Source organism: Stomoxys calcitrans, chromosome 1 (assembly GCF_963082655.1).
Source record: "Stomoxys calcitrans chromosome 1, idStoCalc2.1, whole genome shotgun sequence".
In the NCBI taxonomy this organism is placed as follows: Eukaryota; Metazoa; Arthropoda; class Insecta; order Diptera; family Muscidae; genus Stomoxys; species Stomoxys calcitrans.
The window spans coordinates 74790437-74810360 of NC_081552.1; the positions used below are offsets into that span (position 1 = coordinate 74790437).

The window sequence follows — 19924 nt, forward strand, 5'->3', positions numbered from 1 at the left end:
TCTTTCGGTAGTTTGACAAGGTTACCACATTTGATTTCTTTTTTGGGTTTCTTTGGCCAAAATGTTGCCATTTACATATAAAAAAATAATATGGCTTCAAACAATTTATCAGCTGCATACGAGCATTTCTACACGCAAATTTGGGTCGTACTGAAATTCATGTATGTTTTTGTAATTTCAACCAAAACCCATCCCTTCGTAATTAACATATAATGAAACACAAAACAATTTAAAAAGACAAATTTAGCAGTAATTTGTAAAAATAATTAGATTTTGTAGTATTTTCACTGATATATAATTGTCAGGATCTTCCACTTTTATCTTAATATTGTTGTTGTAATTGCAGACCAAAAGCACAACATATTATTTCACAAACCTTTTCACTTCGTACAGATTAATTGAATTGCTTGTTGTGAAAAAAATATTTATTTTTCTTTCGAGTATATTTATTTATATTTAAAAAATACTTTCTTATTTATGCTTCCACAAACACTTTATTTTTTTCCACCCAGAGTAAATACATGTGAGAAACATTACTAACACTAACAAACACCCAGTTACAATAAGAAGTTTTACGATCGCGTTACCTTTGCGTAAGAAAATGACTTGTTGCACAGCGACTGTGGTTGTGCTTTCAATGGGCGTCCCGAAATGTAAATTTTCCCTAGATGAAAAAACAAGTTATAATGAAACGAACACATTTCGTCAAATTTTTCCGTTTGTTTTTTATATGGAGTTATTTATGTCATGAATAGTGGATTGCTCCATAGCAGCAGCTTCGCAAAATATTTGGTGCACTATCTGTCAAAATCAGTGAATAGAGCAACTCTGATTTTGTGTATGAAATTAGTTCGCGCCATTTTTCGTTGTTTTGTGAGTGTATGGTTCCTAACTATAGTACTCAGCTGTTTACGGTACACTACCTGGTAATTATGTCATGAATCAGCGGTATCGATTGGAGAGTGTCAGTGAAAGGACAGACAGTGAGAGGCCGGGCTTAAATACTGTGAGAGGCCGGGCTCAAATACTAAGTGCCTATAATGCTTGACATGACAGGGCGAGTTATTGTCGCCTTAAAATAACGAATGTCCATGTTGTTCTCGCGGCGAGTGTCTTTTTTGAGGTGGCAAAGGCCCATGGCCCCCCTTGCAAATTTTGCCCATGAACATTCCACTTAGGAACAGGGGCAAACTTCTCACATATCAATAAGTGCAGTCCGATTCAAGTTTAAGCTCAATGATAAGGGGCCTCCTTTTTATAGCCGAGTACGAACGACGTGCCGCAGTGCGACACCACTTTGGTGAGAAATTTTACATGGCATAGTAACTCATAAATGCTGAAAATTTTTTCTGTTGGTCTCGCCAGGATTCGAACCCAGGCTTTCAGCGTCATAGGCGGACATGCTAACCTCTGCGCTACGATGGCCTCCCCCTAGAGGAGAAAAACTCCCCCTCAATGGGGAGTGCTCTAACCTAAGCAATATGCATATCAAACGAAAGGTATTAACGAGTAGATTATTTATTTATTCCTTAATTAGACTATATTTAAAATAATATAAAAATAAAAATCGCAGGGTTTCCAGACCATATTGCGATTATTACTATTAAGAATTAGATCATCCTAAGATTGTTGGCAGACTGTTTGTATTAGAGGGGTCCATGAAAGTTGACATCGGCTCGTTGTGTCTGGAGGAAGGACATTCTACAAGGATGGAGAAATACTCAGTGCTTGATAGCAGTTACTACATTGAATGATTGCGGAATTATCATAGTATAGTTGTAAGTTAAAAACAGTTTCCCAACTTAACGCGTAGCTTACAAATATGAAAAAATACGTCCAAAAATTGGACCCGGGAAGGATCCCAAGTATGGGTATTAAATGAAAAAAAATTTAAATTAGTTTATGTTATAGAAAAAGAAAGGAAAGCGTCGCTGACTTCGACTTTTCACACGAACAGCTGTCAAAACGCACTAAAAAAATGGAGACGTCGATAATGCGACCACATTACAAGTGTACGTACTCACTCGCACACAAATTTATTTGTGTGCGTTGGCAAAACGTCGATCAGCTTGATGACAAGATGGCGGATTGCACCATATGATTTTTGGTTGTTGTACAAATGAGACCACCTTTAATTGTTTCGCCATGATGGAACTCAATACCACTTCTACATAATGTGTTCCCATTTCTTTCGGTACCATTTTTTATAATGCGTTTTGACAGTTGTTCGGCCGAAAAGTCAAAGTCAGCACAAGGCTTAAAACTTGAATCGGATAGTACTCGTGGTTTGCAAAAAAGGTATATTTGGTTTGATATGCAGTACTGTTTTAACGTTCTATTATACTTTAAAGTAATAGGTGACGTTTCACCAAGATATATTTATTTAGAGGTAGTGGCAGTTGGTCAACAATAAAATATTGAGTGCGCTATCTGCCGAAATCAGTGATAAGTGCAACTCTTATTTTAAGTACTTTACCAGTTCGCGCGATTTTTCGTTGCTTGTGTGTATGATTCTCAACTATAATACCCACACACACAGCCAAAACTTGTTGACAGATAGTGCACTTCGCGAGAAAAAATTGTACTCAGTTGTTATCGGTACACTACCTGGTAATTATGTCATGCGTTTCACTGCGCAACGTACCTTGAGCTAAATCATCTGTTTAACACTAACATTGTTGTTGTTGAAAATAAACATAAACACGTGCGTGTGTATTACTGCAATCATCAACACTTTTTAATTTAATTTGTTACCCACAACAAATTAAAAAGGTTAGAAAGTTATTGTTCATAAAGTAAGGTGTAGAAGTAACACCATGGCCGAGTTACATCAATTCAGTGATGCAGAAGAAGACGACGAAATACCCTTCAAAGTAAGTTTACGATGATTTTTACGTCCGTTGATTCTCGCTAATGCCAATTTCTTCGAAACAGGAAAATTTGGTGGGTGATTTTAAAAAACTCACCTTAAATAACGAAATATTCAAAAATTTGGAAGACCAATTAAATAATTCAAACGAAAAAGATGACGATTTAAAGGAAAAAATATTGCCAGACAATGAAGGAGAAGCCGAGTTTGAAGATGAAGATGTAGATTTCGATAATGACTATGAGGAAGGAGAGGACTATGCCGATGACTATTATTATGAGGAAAACTATGCTGGCTTCCAGAAACAAAATGCCCACAATCAGCATTTGTCTATAAACTCCAATAGCGTGGGTTGCGGCGGTGTAGTTAGTGGCTCTGCTCAAAAACGGCCACAACGTGTCAACAGCTTCCAGCCCAATGAAAAGTTATTTACACGTTATTCGGCTAGAATCAATGTGGAGAAATACGATCCAACCACTAACATGTCAGCCCAGGCAGCTAATCGTTTGGTTTCCTTTGGCTCCAAGCAGGATAATAAAGTGAAAATTCGTGATAAGCATGATCGTGCCACTGCCGAACAGGTTATGGATCCTCGTACACGCATGATCCTGTTTAAGCTACTTAATCGTGGTTTGATACGGGAAATAAATGGCTGCATCTCTACGGGTAAAGAAGCCAATGTGTATCATGCTGTGGCTCGTGATTCCGAGGATGAATTTGCCATTAAAATTTACAAAACTTCGATATTGGTTTTTAAAGATCGTGACAAATATGTCAGCGGCGAATTTCGTTTTCGCCATGGCTACTGCCGCAGCAATCCACGTAAAATGGTAAGAACCTGGGCCGAAAAGGAAATGAGAAACTATTTGAGAATGTTTAATGCCAGTGTTCCTGTGCCAGAACCTATTCTATTGAGGTCTCATGTGCTGGTAATGCGTTTCTGTGGCAAAAATGGTTGGCCTTCGCCAAAACTAAAGGATGTGGAATTAACAACTTCCAAGGCTCGCGAATTATATCGCGATTGTGTAGTGCTGATGTGGAAAATCTATAACAAATGTCGCCTGGTGCATGCGGATCTGTCCGAATTCAATATTCTGGTGCAAGATGGCCAATTGATTATCATCGATGTGTCACAGTCGGTGGAACATGACCATCCCCATGCATTTGATTTCTTGCGCAAGGATTGCACCAATGTTTCGGAATTTTTCCGTAAGAAGTCTGTGGCCACTATGACCGTTAAGGAATTGTTTGATTTTATAACAGATCAAACAATAACCGAAGAAAACATGGAGGTGTGCTTGGAAAAAATATCAGAGAAAATCAAAGATCGAGATTTCGAGGCCATTACAGCTCAAGAGGAAATTGATGAGGCTGTTTGGCAGCAGACATTTATTCCTAAACGTTTGGATGAGGTGCGTTACTTTGAACGGGATGTGGAGAAAGCCAAAAAGGGGGAGAAACAAAATTTGATTTACGGCAAAATTACCGGCCTTAATGAGAACTTGGAAGTGCAAAAGAAGCCTGCAATACTCACAGAAAAAGAGCTTAAAGAGAATGAGACCAATCTTAAGAAAACATCTGAGAAAAATTTGCAAAGCTCTGTTGATGAAGGCGATGAAGAGGAAAAAATTTCAAATGACGACGATGGTGATGATTGTGATGACGAAGATGATGATTCTAATTTTAAAAATTCAGCAAGACCCCGTGATGAGTCCCCCGAGAGCAAAAAAGCCCGCAAGAAGGCTGTTAAAGAAGCTCAAGCTGAGAAGCGGAAAGTGAAAATAAAGAAACACATAAAAAAACGTAAAGAAAAAGTTACCAGTGGCAAGAAGTAAAAGAAATTGGTTTAACTATTCAAAATACTTTTTACAAATATTTATATATTTGTACGTGTAAATATATATGAAATATTTATATTTAGAATTTAAATATAAAGAATGTACAATTCCACCTTTTAATCAAGTTTTAAGACACACATTTGGTTATGATAGCAGTTTATTTTCATACTCCGACAAGTTAGTCCATTGCCGCACCACAAAAAGAGGGAAGAGGAGAGAGCGTGGCAGTTGATTGACGTGGTTGTTGTTGTAGCATTGTGTTGTACCATGAGGCGGCAGCCCTTGCCGATGAAGAACTTCATCAGGTCAATTCGGTACGTACAACCGGCTGTTACCCATTGCGCCTGAAGAAATCGACCTCCACCGACAAACCAGAGTCGTTCTGGCTCAATTACGTTTCGGCAGATTCAGCCGCCTCAATTCATACAGAGCTATTATTGATGCCGACGTGCAAAATGTATGTCCCGATTGTAACCAGGGACCGCACGATACACGTCACCTGTTTAACTGCCCGGCCAGACCCACTAGACTCAGACCCAGATCCCTGTGGTCGCACCCCATCTTAGTCGCAGAGTTCCTGGGTCTTGACACTCAACAGAATCAATCAGACGAAAGAAAGAACACAATTAACTGCTGCAACAACAACAACTCATTGATAAGTTATTGATAAGAACATCAAGTGTCTGCATCTTCCGAATCGAAGTTGTGCCATTTCCACTCAGGTTTGTTGTTGTAATCGTATTGTAGCCCAGTAGGAATTGAGGCGCCTGAATCTGTTTAGGAATTTAGCCGGCTGAACCTGCCTAGAACCTAGAATACTCTCTTTTGAAGGTTGACGTTTTTCTGGGCGTCGGCATTCGCCGCTTCCGCTACCATATCCTCGTGAATGCTACTTATACCTGCCTAATGTACCTGCCTATAGATCATGAAGATCCACGGGATAGCTGTGAGCACCATACACGCTGGTCTGTGAGGACCGATCTGTGTGGTATTCATTGCTGTCACGAGTATGTTAGCTGCGAGCTACTGGGCGCATTCACCGGTTGCGGATAGTGGAATACTCCATCCGGAGTAGCTGTAACTGCAGTCGCGAACAATCAGCGCTATCGAGTGGAGAATCTCAGTGGGAGGTCGGGCGGCACCGGCTCTTGCACAAATACTGAGTGCTTATGATGCTCCATATGACAAGGCGGTTTATTAGGGCCTTTTAATGACCAATGGCCACCGAGTTTCCGCGGCGATCGGTCCTTTGGACCGGAACGAGCTTGCTCACCTACAGGAGCTTGACCCTTGCCACCACAACATGAAAATGTGGTTACAACAACAACGAAGATCCAGCCTGACGTCTTTGGGCGGTGTTGCCTAGCCATAAAGTGGGGATTTGCATGGGGCAGCGATAAAAGCCCAGTACACACGGCTAAGAAAATATATGTATAAGTCTGTCTTAGCACGGTAAAGTTCTTTCCCATAATGGAGTTGATCCACATGTGAACTGCTTGTCGCTCAGCTGGCGAGTTGGCAAAGGCGCTGCATAGTTTACCATGGACTAGCGAATTGTTTTGTATGAAGTCCAAAAAGTTTCTTTGTTAGGATCTCCAAGCTACACGCAAGCGATTTGAGGAACTGTTTTTAAAATGCAGTGGCATGTGGGAATAACTGGAAAATTATGTCAAATGTTACACCAAGTATTTTGGAATAGTTGGTGGTCGGAATCGCCATACTATCGACTCTTACATTCAGCTGTACTTTCGCTATCCATGTAATGAGCAATGTGGGCCAAGATTTATTGTTGTTGACGCTACATTTGCATGGTGAGCAGACGAGCTGTCTGGCAGGTGCCAGCAGAGCTTCTCGTCATAACGATGATAGATAAGGTAAAACGTTCAACGTATCGTTGTTGCTGTTGTTGCCACATTTTCATGTGGAGGTGGCGATCCTCGTCAAGCTCCTGTAGGTGAGCAAGCTCGGTCCGGTCCAAAGAACCAATCGCCGCGCAATCAGGGTGGCCATTGGTTATTTATAGGCGCCAATAAACCACCTTGTCAGATGGAGCATCATAGGCACTCAATTTTTGTGCAAGAGCCGGTGCCGCCCGACCTCTCACTGAGACTCTCCACTCGATACTGCTGATTGTTCGCGACTGCCGTTGCAGCTACTCCGTATGGAGCATTCTACTATCCACAACCTATGGACGCGCCCGGTAGCTTGCAGCTAAGCTTCTCGTGACAGCAATGAACACAAAACAAATCGGACCTCAATGTTCCAGCCTGTGTGGTGCGTACAGCTATCCTGTGCCGGACACCCGGTCTTCACCATCAGTTTCAAGATTCCTTTGGGGTCTGGCGCCTTGGGCGGCGAATGGCTCTCCTCCTCACTCTATTATTCGCGGGATGCTCAATAAATTGACGGTTAACCAACATGGCGCATTTGTTGTCGTGATTGAGGTTCTGACCCATACCTGTAATCATGACAGTTGGTTGTACATACCGGATTGACCTATAAAATCCTTCATCGGCAAGGTCTGGCGCCTCAGAGTACGACACACGAATCTCATCTCGCTCGTTCTTGAGTGTAGCGGTCATGAAAGTCAAGCGCAAGCGAAATAGTCAGCACATTGTAGAACTATGCAAGTTGCAGATATCCGTGAGCTTTGTATCTTGTATCCCAGCGACTATTTATTCTTGCGGCTAATGAAAGCACGCTTGAAGAATTTGGAGTAAAAGCTCCTCCTCAGTTTACAAAGTTCATATGAGATTTGCGTCAAAACTACTAAAAGGTTCCAAACATACATTCGTCTTAAACGCTTCCTCACCTCCAAGATCTGGAGTTTAGAATATTTGGGTAGGGTATCAGGCCCTTTTTTAAATATCGAAAAAGAAGTACCTCAGTTACCCTATAGATCACCGCTGTGAAAATTCAATTCCCATATACATTCCATTAGCATCCCTACTTTGGGTTTGGGGCTACCTCCAGGAGTTTCACTATTAATATTTGAGCCAATATTGTCCCGATAGGCCATAGGCGGACCCAGACCCATTTAATCAAATTCAGATGCCTGATCTCTCCTCTACTCCTAAAAACAATTAATTTTAATCCCATATTGCGCCGATCGCTCTGCATCTTCCTTTGTGGGTTTTTTTGGGGTGGGCAGCCCCTAAACTTTCGACCCAAAATCTCGATGTGACATCCGTGCTTTATTCGTACATACCTTCTATTTGACACTCGTATTGCTCATTCTGTGTCATATCAATCAATATGCCGGTTTTAAGGTTTTTAGAATGGGAAGCTCCCCCAGATTAGGTTAAACAACATGCGTCTGGCAACCGCTGCACTCGGAGACCTCTGGTTCCCCGGCACGGGATAACTACGAGCTTCATACAGGCTAGAACTTTGAGCTCCAATCTGTGTGGTGTTCTTTGAGTCTCAGTCAGAGGACGGGTGGCACCGGCTCTTGCTTAAACACTGAGTGCCTTTGATGCTCGATACGACAAGGCGAGATATTGGCGTCTTTAAATAACCAATGGCCATTATGTTCCCGCGGCGATCGGTCGTGTAGACCGGAACAAGCTTGCTCGCCTATAAGAGTTTGACGAGGATCGCCACCTCCACATGCAAATGTGGCTACAACAACAAAACCTCTGGCCCATTGTGTTCATCATAGAATTAAATGAAAAGAGAGAGAGATGAAAGCGGGTAGGTAGAGATAAGCTATTTAAAAGCCGGCATAGTCTCATTAGGGGCCTCGCACTTACAGAGACTAGAGACCTCGCACTCGGAGAGTCCAGAGACCTCGCACTCACAGAGTCCATCCTCCTCGATCTAAACCTGGGGCCTAATTATCGCGTCTGTTATCGAGCGAGTTTTTGTTCCGAAATTGATTCCGTTCCGAAAGTACATATTGGATCCTGACTTACGATCGTAATTTGTCAAAATGTTATCGATTTCGAGGGATTAAAAATCGATCCGCCGAGCATATTTTGCCATCTCAAAGCTAAACAAAGCAAATGGAGTTTGTTTAAAAAGTCAATAATAATAATAAAGTTAATAGTAAGAAAAAACATGTTTGAAACAATACTCCATCGTTTTTTAAAGATATGTTACTGTTTCTTCACAATTTTTGTTTTATGTGAAAAATTTGTGATCTTAGTGTTAGATCGCATTTGTCACGTTCTCTGAATTACTTTTTCTAATATATGTGAGGTATATGAAGTTATTGACCGATATGGATCGTACTTGTCATACCGTACAAGTCGTATAAGAATTTGATAAGAATTGCGCCCTTCAGAAGCTCAAGAAGGCCAGATCGAAAAATGTCATAACGATCAAGAATATGTTTGGTTTACGGGGTCTTAAACAAATATTTCGAGGTGTTACAATGGGAATGCCGAAATTAGTATACCTCCATCCTATGGAAGAGGGTATAAAAAAAATTAAAAAGATCTAATATATATACGCCTCTAGCAAAGCCAAATTTGCTTCTTCAATGTTTGCTTTTTCGGATAGGCACAAGGAGAACAATAGCCAGAGCAGTTGGATAAAGAAGCTTTTCCTTGAAAAAATATCATGCTGCATTAGATTTGGTGGTTAAATGACACAGTTTTCGTTTGGCCATGTTTGCAGACAATTTGACAAGATGCTTTGCCAATTTTGGCTTCAGCACATAGTTAAATTTGTCCAAATTAAGGAACCAAAAATGTGAATACATATATTATAATTATCGTTTTATTTTATAAAATAAATACATCGATGTCCCGTTTTTTGCATAATTTCTTGAAAACAGACGAAAATTTGTTATTTACGATAGTTGAATTGCTCCGGGCAAAACTTGGCACATTTCTATTCGATGTTTCGAAAACGGATGTCAAAATCCAAAAAATGCTAAAATTGATCGTAATAAGTCGATTGGGGATGCGAGAATTAGGCTCCTCGACAGCTCTACATCCGCCTCGTTCACCGACGTTCGGAACCCAACACAATCTGACAGCATCCTCCAAACGTTCGAGAAGCTACTTGCATGTCCCGACAAGCCTCGACTTTACATGACCTGCGGCCCGGGCCTTTGGCACCGCGCGACTGTCTACATAAATTTAACTGTCTAGAGGACCACCGATCCTGACTATGGATCACATCCAAGGCCCTCAGGATCGCAAAATCTCAGCCTAAAAGACACTCTACCCGTCCACAAGTCTATGTGACTCCTTAATTCGTAGGAATTCAACAAAGACCCCTGGCACGGGATCTCCATCAAGATTGGACCAATCCGTGTAAACAGATGCACCTAAGAAGGGAGAGAAGTTCCCAGCCCAAAGCTCTCTACCTGGTAAAACAGCCTCCAGATTGCCATCGAAGAAAGAACTTTCCGACACATAGTCCGTCGCATCGCCAATGACACGTAGTCGTCCCACTAATGCCCGAAATCCAAAGAGCGTCCTTGTGAGCAGTCCTCAACGCCGCGTACAAGTGTAAAGGTCTCAGATTAAGAATTGTATTCAGTGCTCCTCCTCACCCCCGATATCAGCATCGCCGCAATACCCTGCACCTTCTACATCATGGGTGCCAATCTGTGGCCCTCTCTTGTGCTAAGTCCCCAGTAAGTTGCTAGAGAATCCAAGAGCCACAACAGGGGGATAAATCCCTCTGCAGAGTCACCCTGGTTACAATCTTCCTCACCAAGCCCGCGATGCATTGATTATTCTGCCCTTCAGAATAACATAAATCCAGTTCAGCAGAAGCGGGGGACTTTCATATTAACCAAAGAACGACGAATGGACCCCTACTTCACGCTATTAAAAGCCCCCTTAAGGGCGTGGGCGATGAGCGCGCATGTAACATTGTGGAACAGCGAAACGGTCGCTAGGACGACAAAAATCCTATGGGAATGATCCAAATCGTCAGAAGTCGAGGTTATTACTGAAAGGAAGTAAGAAGGAGGTCAGTACAGCTTTCGGTATCATTGAAATTTAAAATGGTTAGGGATTTTTGAGCAATATCCAGCAACAAATCGGGCCACAAACTACGATTTGGCAGCTCGAACAATATTTCGAAATTCCTGCCAAGAGGAGCCCGAACTAGCTAGGGCCTGGAAATCTTGCACATGATCTCAACAGCGTTGCCACTCAAGAAAATTATTTCCTTCCAAAATTTAAGAAAAATCCTACCAAACCCGACCAAAACCTACCAAATGTTCTACAGGCCAAAAATTCGGTATATGTTTTTCTTTCCACTACCGAAGAGTTGGCCATATTCCCATTTCATTTGCAACACATCAAACTATACATTTTCAAACCTACAAAGTATACACGATCGTTGTAGACGATGTAAACATATTGAAATCACTCTACAGCCTAAAGTTCAAAGATGGCCTATATCTTGATGTAGTTCCCTATATACCGATCTTCCGATAAGATATCTTGAATTCATTAAATTCGTATTTGTGCCCCGATTTCAATAAGCAACGGTGCCGAGTTTGGATAAAGCGATCTCCCGATTTAAGGGTTTGAGCCCAGAAATGCGCTTGTGCTACCAATTTTTGCCGTTGCAGTGAGTAATGGCCAGATCTGACCATATTGCAGCTTCCATATAGCCCTGTTTTCCGATCGAAGGCGTTGAACCCACAAACGCCGCATTTCTCACCCAGAATTTTGGTAGTTTTGGAAGAGATCCCTTAACACTCGTACCAGTTACAGCCAACGTTTTGTTTCTAAAAAATAAAAACCTACCAAATTTGGCAGGAACCTACCAACAATGGCAACACTGGATCTCAATAACACCTCAGCTCTAACCATTTCAAATGTTTATCTCTATCCGTTTTCAAATGGCGTATTTTTCCGATTAGTTTTTTCAGATTATATCCGATTGTGCGCTGAAGCATTCCTATGTCATTTTGTCCAGTTTTCGCGGCTAAAGGCTGGTATTATATTCACTTTTCGCGATATTTTTCGCCGATTACTTTTTTTAGATAATAGATTTTAAAGCAAAACAACTTTGCTGATTTCATTCAGTAGGACATTCCCTCATTACTTATAGTAAATTTTTAATTAAATTGTTATTTTATTATTGTTAGAAAGTAATCACGAAAAAATGGGTTTTTAATGGTGAAAAACGAATATAGTACCAGCCATAACAGACACCGGCACTTTGGTGGGGACACAATCAGCGTTGCCACTCGAGAAAATTATTTCCTACTAAAATTTAAGGAAAATCCTACCAATCCCAACCAAAACCTACCAAATCGTCTACAGGCCAAATATGTTTTTTATACCCACCACCAAAGAGTTGACAATTTCGCCGTTCCATTTGTAATTCATTAAGTTATATAATTTCAACTCCACAAGGAATGCATACTGGTCCTCATTATATTCATTGACGATCCGAACATGTCCGTCCGTTTGTTTGTTGAAATCGCTCTACAACCTTAAGTTCAAAGCTGGCCTATATCTTGATATAGCACGATTTTTATCGATCTCCCGAAAAATTTGTCAACTCTCGCGAAAAGCTATAAAAACTATGAACAAAATGAGATATTGAATTCTCAGTCAGCGTTGTGGCTTTGGTCGTGTGAACATCGCAATTGTGCTCAGCGGTTGATTGCTTGGAAGACTTCTTTTATTTTTGTGTGGAGATTAGTTGTCTCTTTTCCTCTTAACGGAATGTTTTTTCTTTGTGTTAATTTTTATGGTTTTGATTGTCGAAAGTTCGAGAACTTTCGGTTAAAGATTCAAAAATGAATGGGTTTCATCCCCCTAACCATAACAGGTTTAGTGCACTAGACCCTGCACTAGTTGCATCTGCTGTTCCCTCTGACCCAACAATTGAACCTAAACCTCTGGCATCGTACAATGTATTCCATATTTGTAGTGGCTTATCGCACATTTGCAAAGACCACACAGATGACAGCGAACTAAAAAGCGGCGATTTACTTATTAAAACGAATAATCTTAAGACTTCCCAGAAATTTCTAAATGCAAAATATATTGATTGTGTTCCTGTCAAAATTACCCTTCTTAAGACCCTCAATTCATCATTTGGAAAGATTTACTCGGACAAGATTATCAACATTCCAGAAGATGAACTTCTTATTGAGTTAAAGAAAGACCTTCCATCTGTATCCAATGTTAGAAAATTTTTGAAGCTCGAGACCAACGTGTTGGTTGCTACAGGAGCGGCTGTTGTCACTTCTTCTACGATTCTTTGTGTCCTACTTTCTTGGATCAAGATAAACAACCGTTGCACAGCACACGAGACCTGGCGTATCTTTAACGATGACCCAGCTTCCCACCTTATTGCAGCACCAGCAACCAAACAATCATACGCAAATACTTTAGTCAACAAAGAAAATGTTCTCCCTAATCAATCACCTAATAGAAACAATTTTACAACTCTGCCTTTGAAAGAACCCGTACAAACATTTGACACAAACAATATCTCTAATGTGAAGACACCTGCCATCCCAACACACATAGTTAACACTGCCAACAATGTACCTGATGCTGCAAACAATTTACAAACATCATTCATCAGATTCAACCTGTTCTCCATTGACAGATTCACAACATACACCTTCCAATTCAGATCACAGCGACATAGAGGACAGCATGTCTCCATGCAACATACAACTCTTAAATACTTAATCGTATTTTTATAGCTTAAATCTCCTTTAACATAATCTTAGATTTTCAATTAGTTTTTCTTGTAATCATTTCCATTATGGTTTCTAATATTAACGTTACTTTATTGCAATTGAACATTCAAGGATTTACTAAAAACAAGAACGCTTTAGAGCTTCTAGTATCACTGCACAGACCGGACATTATCGTGCTTCAGGAGACGCACATTACGTCGAAGAATCTTAATTTCCTCCATCTGCCTGGATTTAGAGCTTTTCATCACAATAAGGATTACTAGTATCCTAAGTCGGGAATAGCCATATTTGTAAGTGTCAACTTGCGAGTTACTGGTCATGTAGTTTCCTCGGGAGATTTCCTTTTTCAGACGGTTACTGTTGACGGTGGGAAGGGCTCAACACCCTCGCTCGACAGGATTACATATTCTATGGTCAGGAAAGTTAGGTTATGTAATCTCTATAATGATATTTTGGGGAAAAATGCTGTTCTTTGCCCCATCCCCAAACAGGGCAAAAATCCCGGCCGCTTGGATGGTTACAGGCCAGTCTCATTATTACCAGTTTTGTCGAAGGTTCTTGAGAAGATTCTCCTTCCTCGTTTCTTGCTGTCTTTTTCTCGGACCCTTGCCGGGAACCAACATGCTTTTCTACCAAGACATGGCATTCACAGCTTGTGTCGTGGACTGGAGGAGGCCCTTCGCAGTAACCTTGCGGAGCGCAGACATTCTCTTGTTATATCACAGGACATGGAGAAGGCCTTTGACCGTGTGGTTTTATCGGGCATAATTGTCGAATTAAATAGGTGGGGTGTTCCCAGGAGGTTACTTGTGTTGCTGTTTTCTTTCCTCTCTGACCGATGCATTTTGGTGATGGTGGTTGATGGTCACCTTTCGGGTAACTTCCCGTTGGACAATGGCGACATCTTCGGGCGCGGTTATTCTGGCCAATAAGACGGAGATCCCTCATGTATGCAGACGGAGGAATTGTCATGCGGTTTCCATTTCTCTAGGGGACTGTACTGTTGCGGTGGCGAGTGAGATGAGGGTTTTTGGTGTAATTTTTTTCTAGGAATTTACTATAGGATAGGCATATCAAGTTTTTGAGATCGAAGCTCTCGAAGATTAACAATCTGATGAAGTTGATCTGTTCTAGGTCGAAGGACCTCATTTGGATACCGCCGTCGATGTTTAAAGGGCCTTGACTTCTGGGACGCTCTCCCACGCTATTACAATTTATGGTTGGACTACAAAGGCCAACATTTCAGCTCTGAACGTTTCCATCGATGAGTGTTTTCGTACGGCGACTGATCTTCTGCGATCCACCCCTGTCGAGGCATTAAGGATTGAGGGTAGATTCTTGAACTTTTTCTCTCTTTTGGAGAAATACTCTATGAATTTGGCCTCCAGATCCATTACCTTGCCATCCGATGAATTGCATGGGATCTTCTGAAACCACATTGATTCTGTTGCTCGTAGGGGAAGAATTTCGATTGACAATATTTCGCAACTTTTTTCTGAGTATGATATGAGATTACCTTCTAGACCCTTCCCTCGTGTCTTCCCCATACGGCACTTTTACTTCGATGACACCTTGAGTGCGCATAGAAAGGACTCCCTTGGCTCTGCTGGTTTTCGGGCCCTCTTTGCAGAGAGGTTTGCTGCTAACGACCCTGAAGTTTCTCATTTCACTGATGGCTCTTTCGATGGGGTCCACACGTCTTTTTCGGTCATAAGGAGGTCTTCGGTGTCCGATTTTGAGACTCTGATTGCATCGAGATTACCGGATTTTACTGGCATATTTGCCGCCGAGTTTGCTGCGGTTTCGGTTGCGCTGAAACATGCAGCGAGCCACGGGGGCAGGTCATTGGCATTGAGGGCAATTCGCAATAATTCCAGGGCTACATTTGACTCAGTTTGTTCAATTTTGCCGACTTCTGATATCACTCTTCTTTGGGTCCCTTCTCATTTGGGCATAACTGGCAATGAACTCGCTGATGCTAGAACGGCTCTGCTTTTTCCTCATTTTTCCGACACCCCTTTGCGCTTTTGGCTCCTTTTAGAGCTCTTAGGGGGATTAGAAACATCAACAACTAGGAACGGTCGACGACTTTCTTCCGAAGGGTTTACCCAGCGACTTCTCGACCTAGATATTGTTGCAGTCTTAGCAGGATTGACTGCATTCTTCTTGCCCGGCTCAGAGTTGGGAAGGCCTTCTTCAATACTCTACACTATTATGATGGTTCTGATCCAGTTAGATGTGTTTTTTTGCGATGAGGGGTCATTACATTCACAGTATTAGAAACATTTAGTATTGAGATACCATACAATTCGAGTCCTTTTATTTTCTTACGACTTCATTCTAGCTTTTCGTATTTCCTAATATCGCTATATATCATTAACAAGGCAACTGAATTTATGCATATATTCTGATATATAAGGAGTTCTCCTTGGAGATCCTCCAATCTTGAACCTCATCGAACCACGGTCTCCCTGTCTCACCACTGTTGCATTCGAAGTTGACAACTCTTGGGAAAATATAAAATTCGAATTTTTATGGCAAACACCGCAGGTCCACGGCCGAGTACCGGTGTTAGCATAGAATAATTGGTAGTTAATATGGTTCAGTCCAGAATCTTTGTTCTGAGTAGTCCATGGTTCCTGAATTAAGGCAATATGAATCTTGCCCTTGCTGATTTTCTCCAACAGAGAGTGTGTAGCAGTCGTGCTCCGGTGGAGGTTTATTTCGATAACGTCAATCATTGGTCCTCCAGTAGATGGACATCATGGGAGTAGGTGATGATCTCATCGTCTGCTTCCTGTTCTTTAGACTGTATTGAGTTTCCTGTCACTGCACTGCCTGATGTCATGGTATTAGGTTCTTTGCCTATCCTAGTTTTCTGAATCTTTATAAAGTCGGTAATGGTTCCATCATCGGATCCCTGTTCGATAGGCTGTATTGAGTTTCCATTCCCTGTACTGCCTGATTTTTCAATACTAGGATCTTTGCCTATCTAAGTCTTCCAAATCTTAAGTAAATGGGCTTCTTGGGAGTAGGTGATGGTACCATCGTCGGTTTCCTATTCGTAAGGCTGCATGGAGACACCTGTTGCTGCTCTTCCTAATTTTTCAATATTAGAATCTATACTTATCCTAGTCTTCCGAATCTTGAAGTCGGTGATGGGTCCGTCGTCAGGTTCCTGTTTGTTAGGCTGTGTTGGGTCTCTCGCCTCTGCACTGCCTGATATTTTAGTATTAGGATCTGTGCTTATCCTAGTCTTTCCAATATTGAGAGTGTTAGTGATAACCTCGTCGTCGGTCCCCTGTCTGTTAGGCGTTATTGAGTGTCCCGCCACTGCACCGCCTGATGGCTCAATATGAGGATATTCGCCTATCCTTGTCTTCCCAATCTTGAAAGTGTCGGCCATGGCCCACGGTGGGCCATGTACGCCATGCATTTAGTCTTAGCTAAACTTGTCATGGAGACTTGATCAAACATGTTCGATAACCCGATCGTTTACCAAATGCCTCACCTGTGACCGACGATCTGGTGGAATTCTACCGTATGCACAGCCGATATCGATGATTGCATAAGTCATCTCATCTCTGTTGTGTTTCCTTGCCACTCCGGCGTGAAAGGGCGACTCCTTACCTTTTTCAGCGACCATCTTGCCCTTCTGTGATGGTTGTGGCATCCTTTTTGTTGTCACAGTCCTCCATAAAGACTCAGGGGCCGTGATTCCTTCGTTGCTGTTCCAACTTTGTCTCTCTCTACAGGACACTGTCTGGTGTTTTCATTGCGAGGGACTGGCTTGGTCTTCTCAGAGTACTTGAAAGCGGGAAGCTCTTTTTCTTCTTCAGCATTTTAGCAGCGTTATGCTCTTCGGGATATCTGATTCTTTTTTCAGCTTCCGTAGAAGTGCTTGGAATGTCAGTTCTATCCCTTCCAGAATCCTGCACTTTAGCCCAATTACGCTGCCGGTACATACTCCTCTGTCTTCTTCGTCGTGCCACGGATCACTTTCGTGGTCTGCTTGAGAGCTTAGTAAAGCCATCGCTAACTTCTGCCGTCATCCCGCTGCCCTCATCTCTCGATTCGGCTGCGTTGACTGTTTCATTGACACTGTCAATGTCTGAATCCGAGTCGGAAACACCACCTTTACATAAAGGCTGGGGACGAAATGTGCATCCCTCTGGTTTATCCGTCTCTTCCTCATAAATTAGTCTGACGACTAGTTGTGCGCTTGAAGCTAGGCTCTCGACTGCAGGTGCCAAGGCACCCACACCTATAGGAGGGGAAGACAACATGCTGCGGTCTGATGCCACCACCGCAGCTGTTGGGTCTTTGGAGTTTATTTTGAGCCTAGTCCAAAAAGGCTATAAAATTTTTTCGTAATAGGTAGTACGTATTCCGAGATACGGATATTTTTCTTTGAGGAGCAAAATGAAAACGCGTCCGCTCCACTCAACGGCTACTTTCTTTTGTTATTACTTAAGACTTTGCTTTATTTTATATGGTAATAGGCCCAGATATGGCTGAAGAACTGTTCACTATTCAATTGTTTGAAGGTCGGAAATTTGACAATTGGAAATTCCGTTTTAGACACTGTTTTGAATGAACATGACCTATTGGCTGTAATCCATAAGGATGTTGGTGACTTTAAATCTCAAGAAACAAGCGATGCCCAAAAGGAAGAATGAAAGACGCTAAAGCGAAATCTATTATCATCAGAACAAAAGCCGATTCGCATTTGGAATACATTAACGACAGTAAGACTGCTTTTGAAATATTGGATTCCATGTCAAATGTTTTCGCAAAGAAAAGCATTGCTCACCATGAAATGAAAATGAAAATTTGTGAGTGAGACGGTTGAAATCTTCAGAAGCTACAAAGGAAAAGTTGGATGTAATATGACATTTATTACTTACTCTTCCGGAATCTTCTAGTAATGTGGTAACGGCGATTGAAACTCTTAATCCGGAAACATTGGAAATTGATTTTATTAAGAACAGATTATTGGAAGAGGAGCTAAAATGTCAGTGCAGAGAAAATGACGATACTGCGGGTGAAAATATTGCAATGAAAACCAAATTTAAATTTTAATGTCATTATTGCGGAAAATTGTTCATAAAAAGAATTGTTTCAAACTCAAGAAGGACCAATCAGATGAAAAGAACAATGATGGACATTTCAGAAAAAGCAATTTTTATACCCTCCACCATAAGATGGGGGGTATACTAATTTCGTCATTCTGATTGTAACTACTCGAAATATTCGTCTGAGACCCCATAAAGAATATATATTCTTGATCGTCGTGAAATTTTATGTCGATCTAGCCATGTCCGTCCGTCCGTCTGTCTGTCGAAAGCACGCTAACTTCCGAAGAAGTAAAGCTAGCCGCTTGAAATTTTGCACAAATACTTCCTATTAGTATAGGTCGGTTGGTATTGTAAATGGGCCATATCGGTCCATGTTTTGATATAGCTGCCTTATAAACCGATCTTGGGTCTTGATTTCTTGAGCCTCTAGAGTGCGCAATTCTTATCCGATTGGGATGAAATTTTGCACGACGTGTTTTGTTATGATATCCAACAACTGTGTTAAGTATGGTTCAAATCGGTTTATAACCTGATATAGCTGCCATATAAACCGAGCTTTAGTCTTGACTTCTTGGGCCTCTATAGTGCGCAATTCTTATCCGATTGGAATGAAATTTTGCACGACGTGTTTTGTTATTATATCCAACAACTGGGCCAAGTATGGTTCAAATCGGTCCATAACCTGATATAGCTGTCATATAAACAGATCTGGGGACTTGACTTCTTGAGCTTCTAGAGGGCTCAATTTCTATCCGATTTGGCTGAAATTTCGCAAGACGTTTTTTATTGTTACTTTCAACAACTATGTCAAATAAAGTACAAGTCGGTTCATAACCTGATATAGCTTCCATATAAACCGATCTTGGGTCTTGACTTCTTGAGCCTCTAGAGTGCGCAATTCTTATCCGATTGGAATGAAATTTTGCACCACGTGTTTTTTTATGATATCCAACTGTGCCAAGTGCGGTTCAAATCGGTCCATAACCTGATGTAGCTGCCATATAAACCGATCTTTAGTCTTGACTTCTTGGGCCTCTAGAGAGCGCAATTATTATCCGATTTGCCTGAAATTTTGTACGACGGATTCTCTCATGACCATTAACATACGTGTTTATTATGGTCTGAATCGGTCTATAGGCCGATACAGCTCCCATATAGATCGATCTCTCTATTTTATTTCTTGAGCCCACAAAGGGCGCAATTCTTATTCGAATTGGCTGACATTTTACACAGGTCTCCAACATATAATTTAATTGTGGTCCAAACCGGACCATATGTTGATATCGCTCTAATAGCAGAGCAAATCTTTTCTTATATCCTTTTTTTGCCTAAGAAGAGATGCCGGGAAAAGAACTCGACAAATGCGATCCATGGTGGAGGGTTTATAAGATTCGGTCCGGCCGAACTTAGCACGCTTTTACTTGTTCAGTCTCAAATGTGTGTTTTGTAGCAAACGCTGGAAATGGTTATAGATCTTGTATAATCATGAATTGGGCTA

At 41.4% G+C, this 19924-nt stretch overlaps 1 protein-coding gene and 1 long non-coding RNA gene across 2 annotated transcripts; one reads left to right on the plus strand and one right to left on the minus strand.

Annotated features, from left to right (window-relative positions):
• Positions 1 to 1502: 1502 nt before the first annotated feature.
• On the minus strand, positions 1503 to 18402 carry LOC106085512 (uncharacterized). The gene is made up of 2 exons (XR_001220958.2): positions 18256 to 18402; positions 1503 to 1701 (listed from the first exon to the last, which is right to left on the minus strand). It is a non-coding gene; the product is annotated as an uncharacterized LOC106085512 (long non-coding RNA).
• LOC106085511 (serine/threonine-protein kinase RIO1) lies at positions 2692 to 4827 on the plus strand. The gene is made up of 2 exons (XM_013249789.2): positions 2692 to 2873; positions 2935 to 4827. The coding sequence occupies exons 1-2, from the start codon at positions 2817 to 2819 to the stop codon at positions 4702 to 4704; spliced, it is 1827 nt and encodes a 608-aa protein (XP_013105243.1). The 5' UTR covers positions 2692 to 2816; the 3' UTR covers positions 4705 to 4827.
• Positions 18403 to 19924: the final 1522 nt, after the last annotated feature.

What these genes read in the sequence shown, in the direction of transcription:
- LOC106085511 (XM_013249789.2), top strand. Translation starts at nt 2,817, where the DNA reads ATGGCCGAGTTACATCAATTCAGTGATGCAGAAGAAGACGACGAAATA. An exon ending in ACGACGAAATACCCTTCAAA is followed by an intron (nt 2,874 to 2,934) that starts GTAAGTTTACGA and finishes TCTTCGAAACAG; the next exon opens with GAAAATTTGGTGGGTGATTT.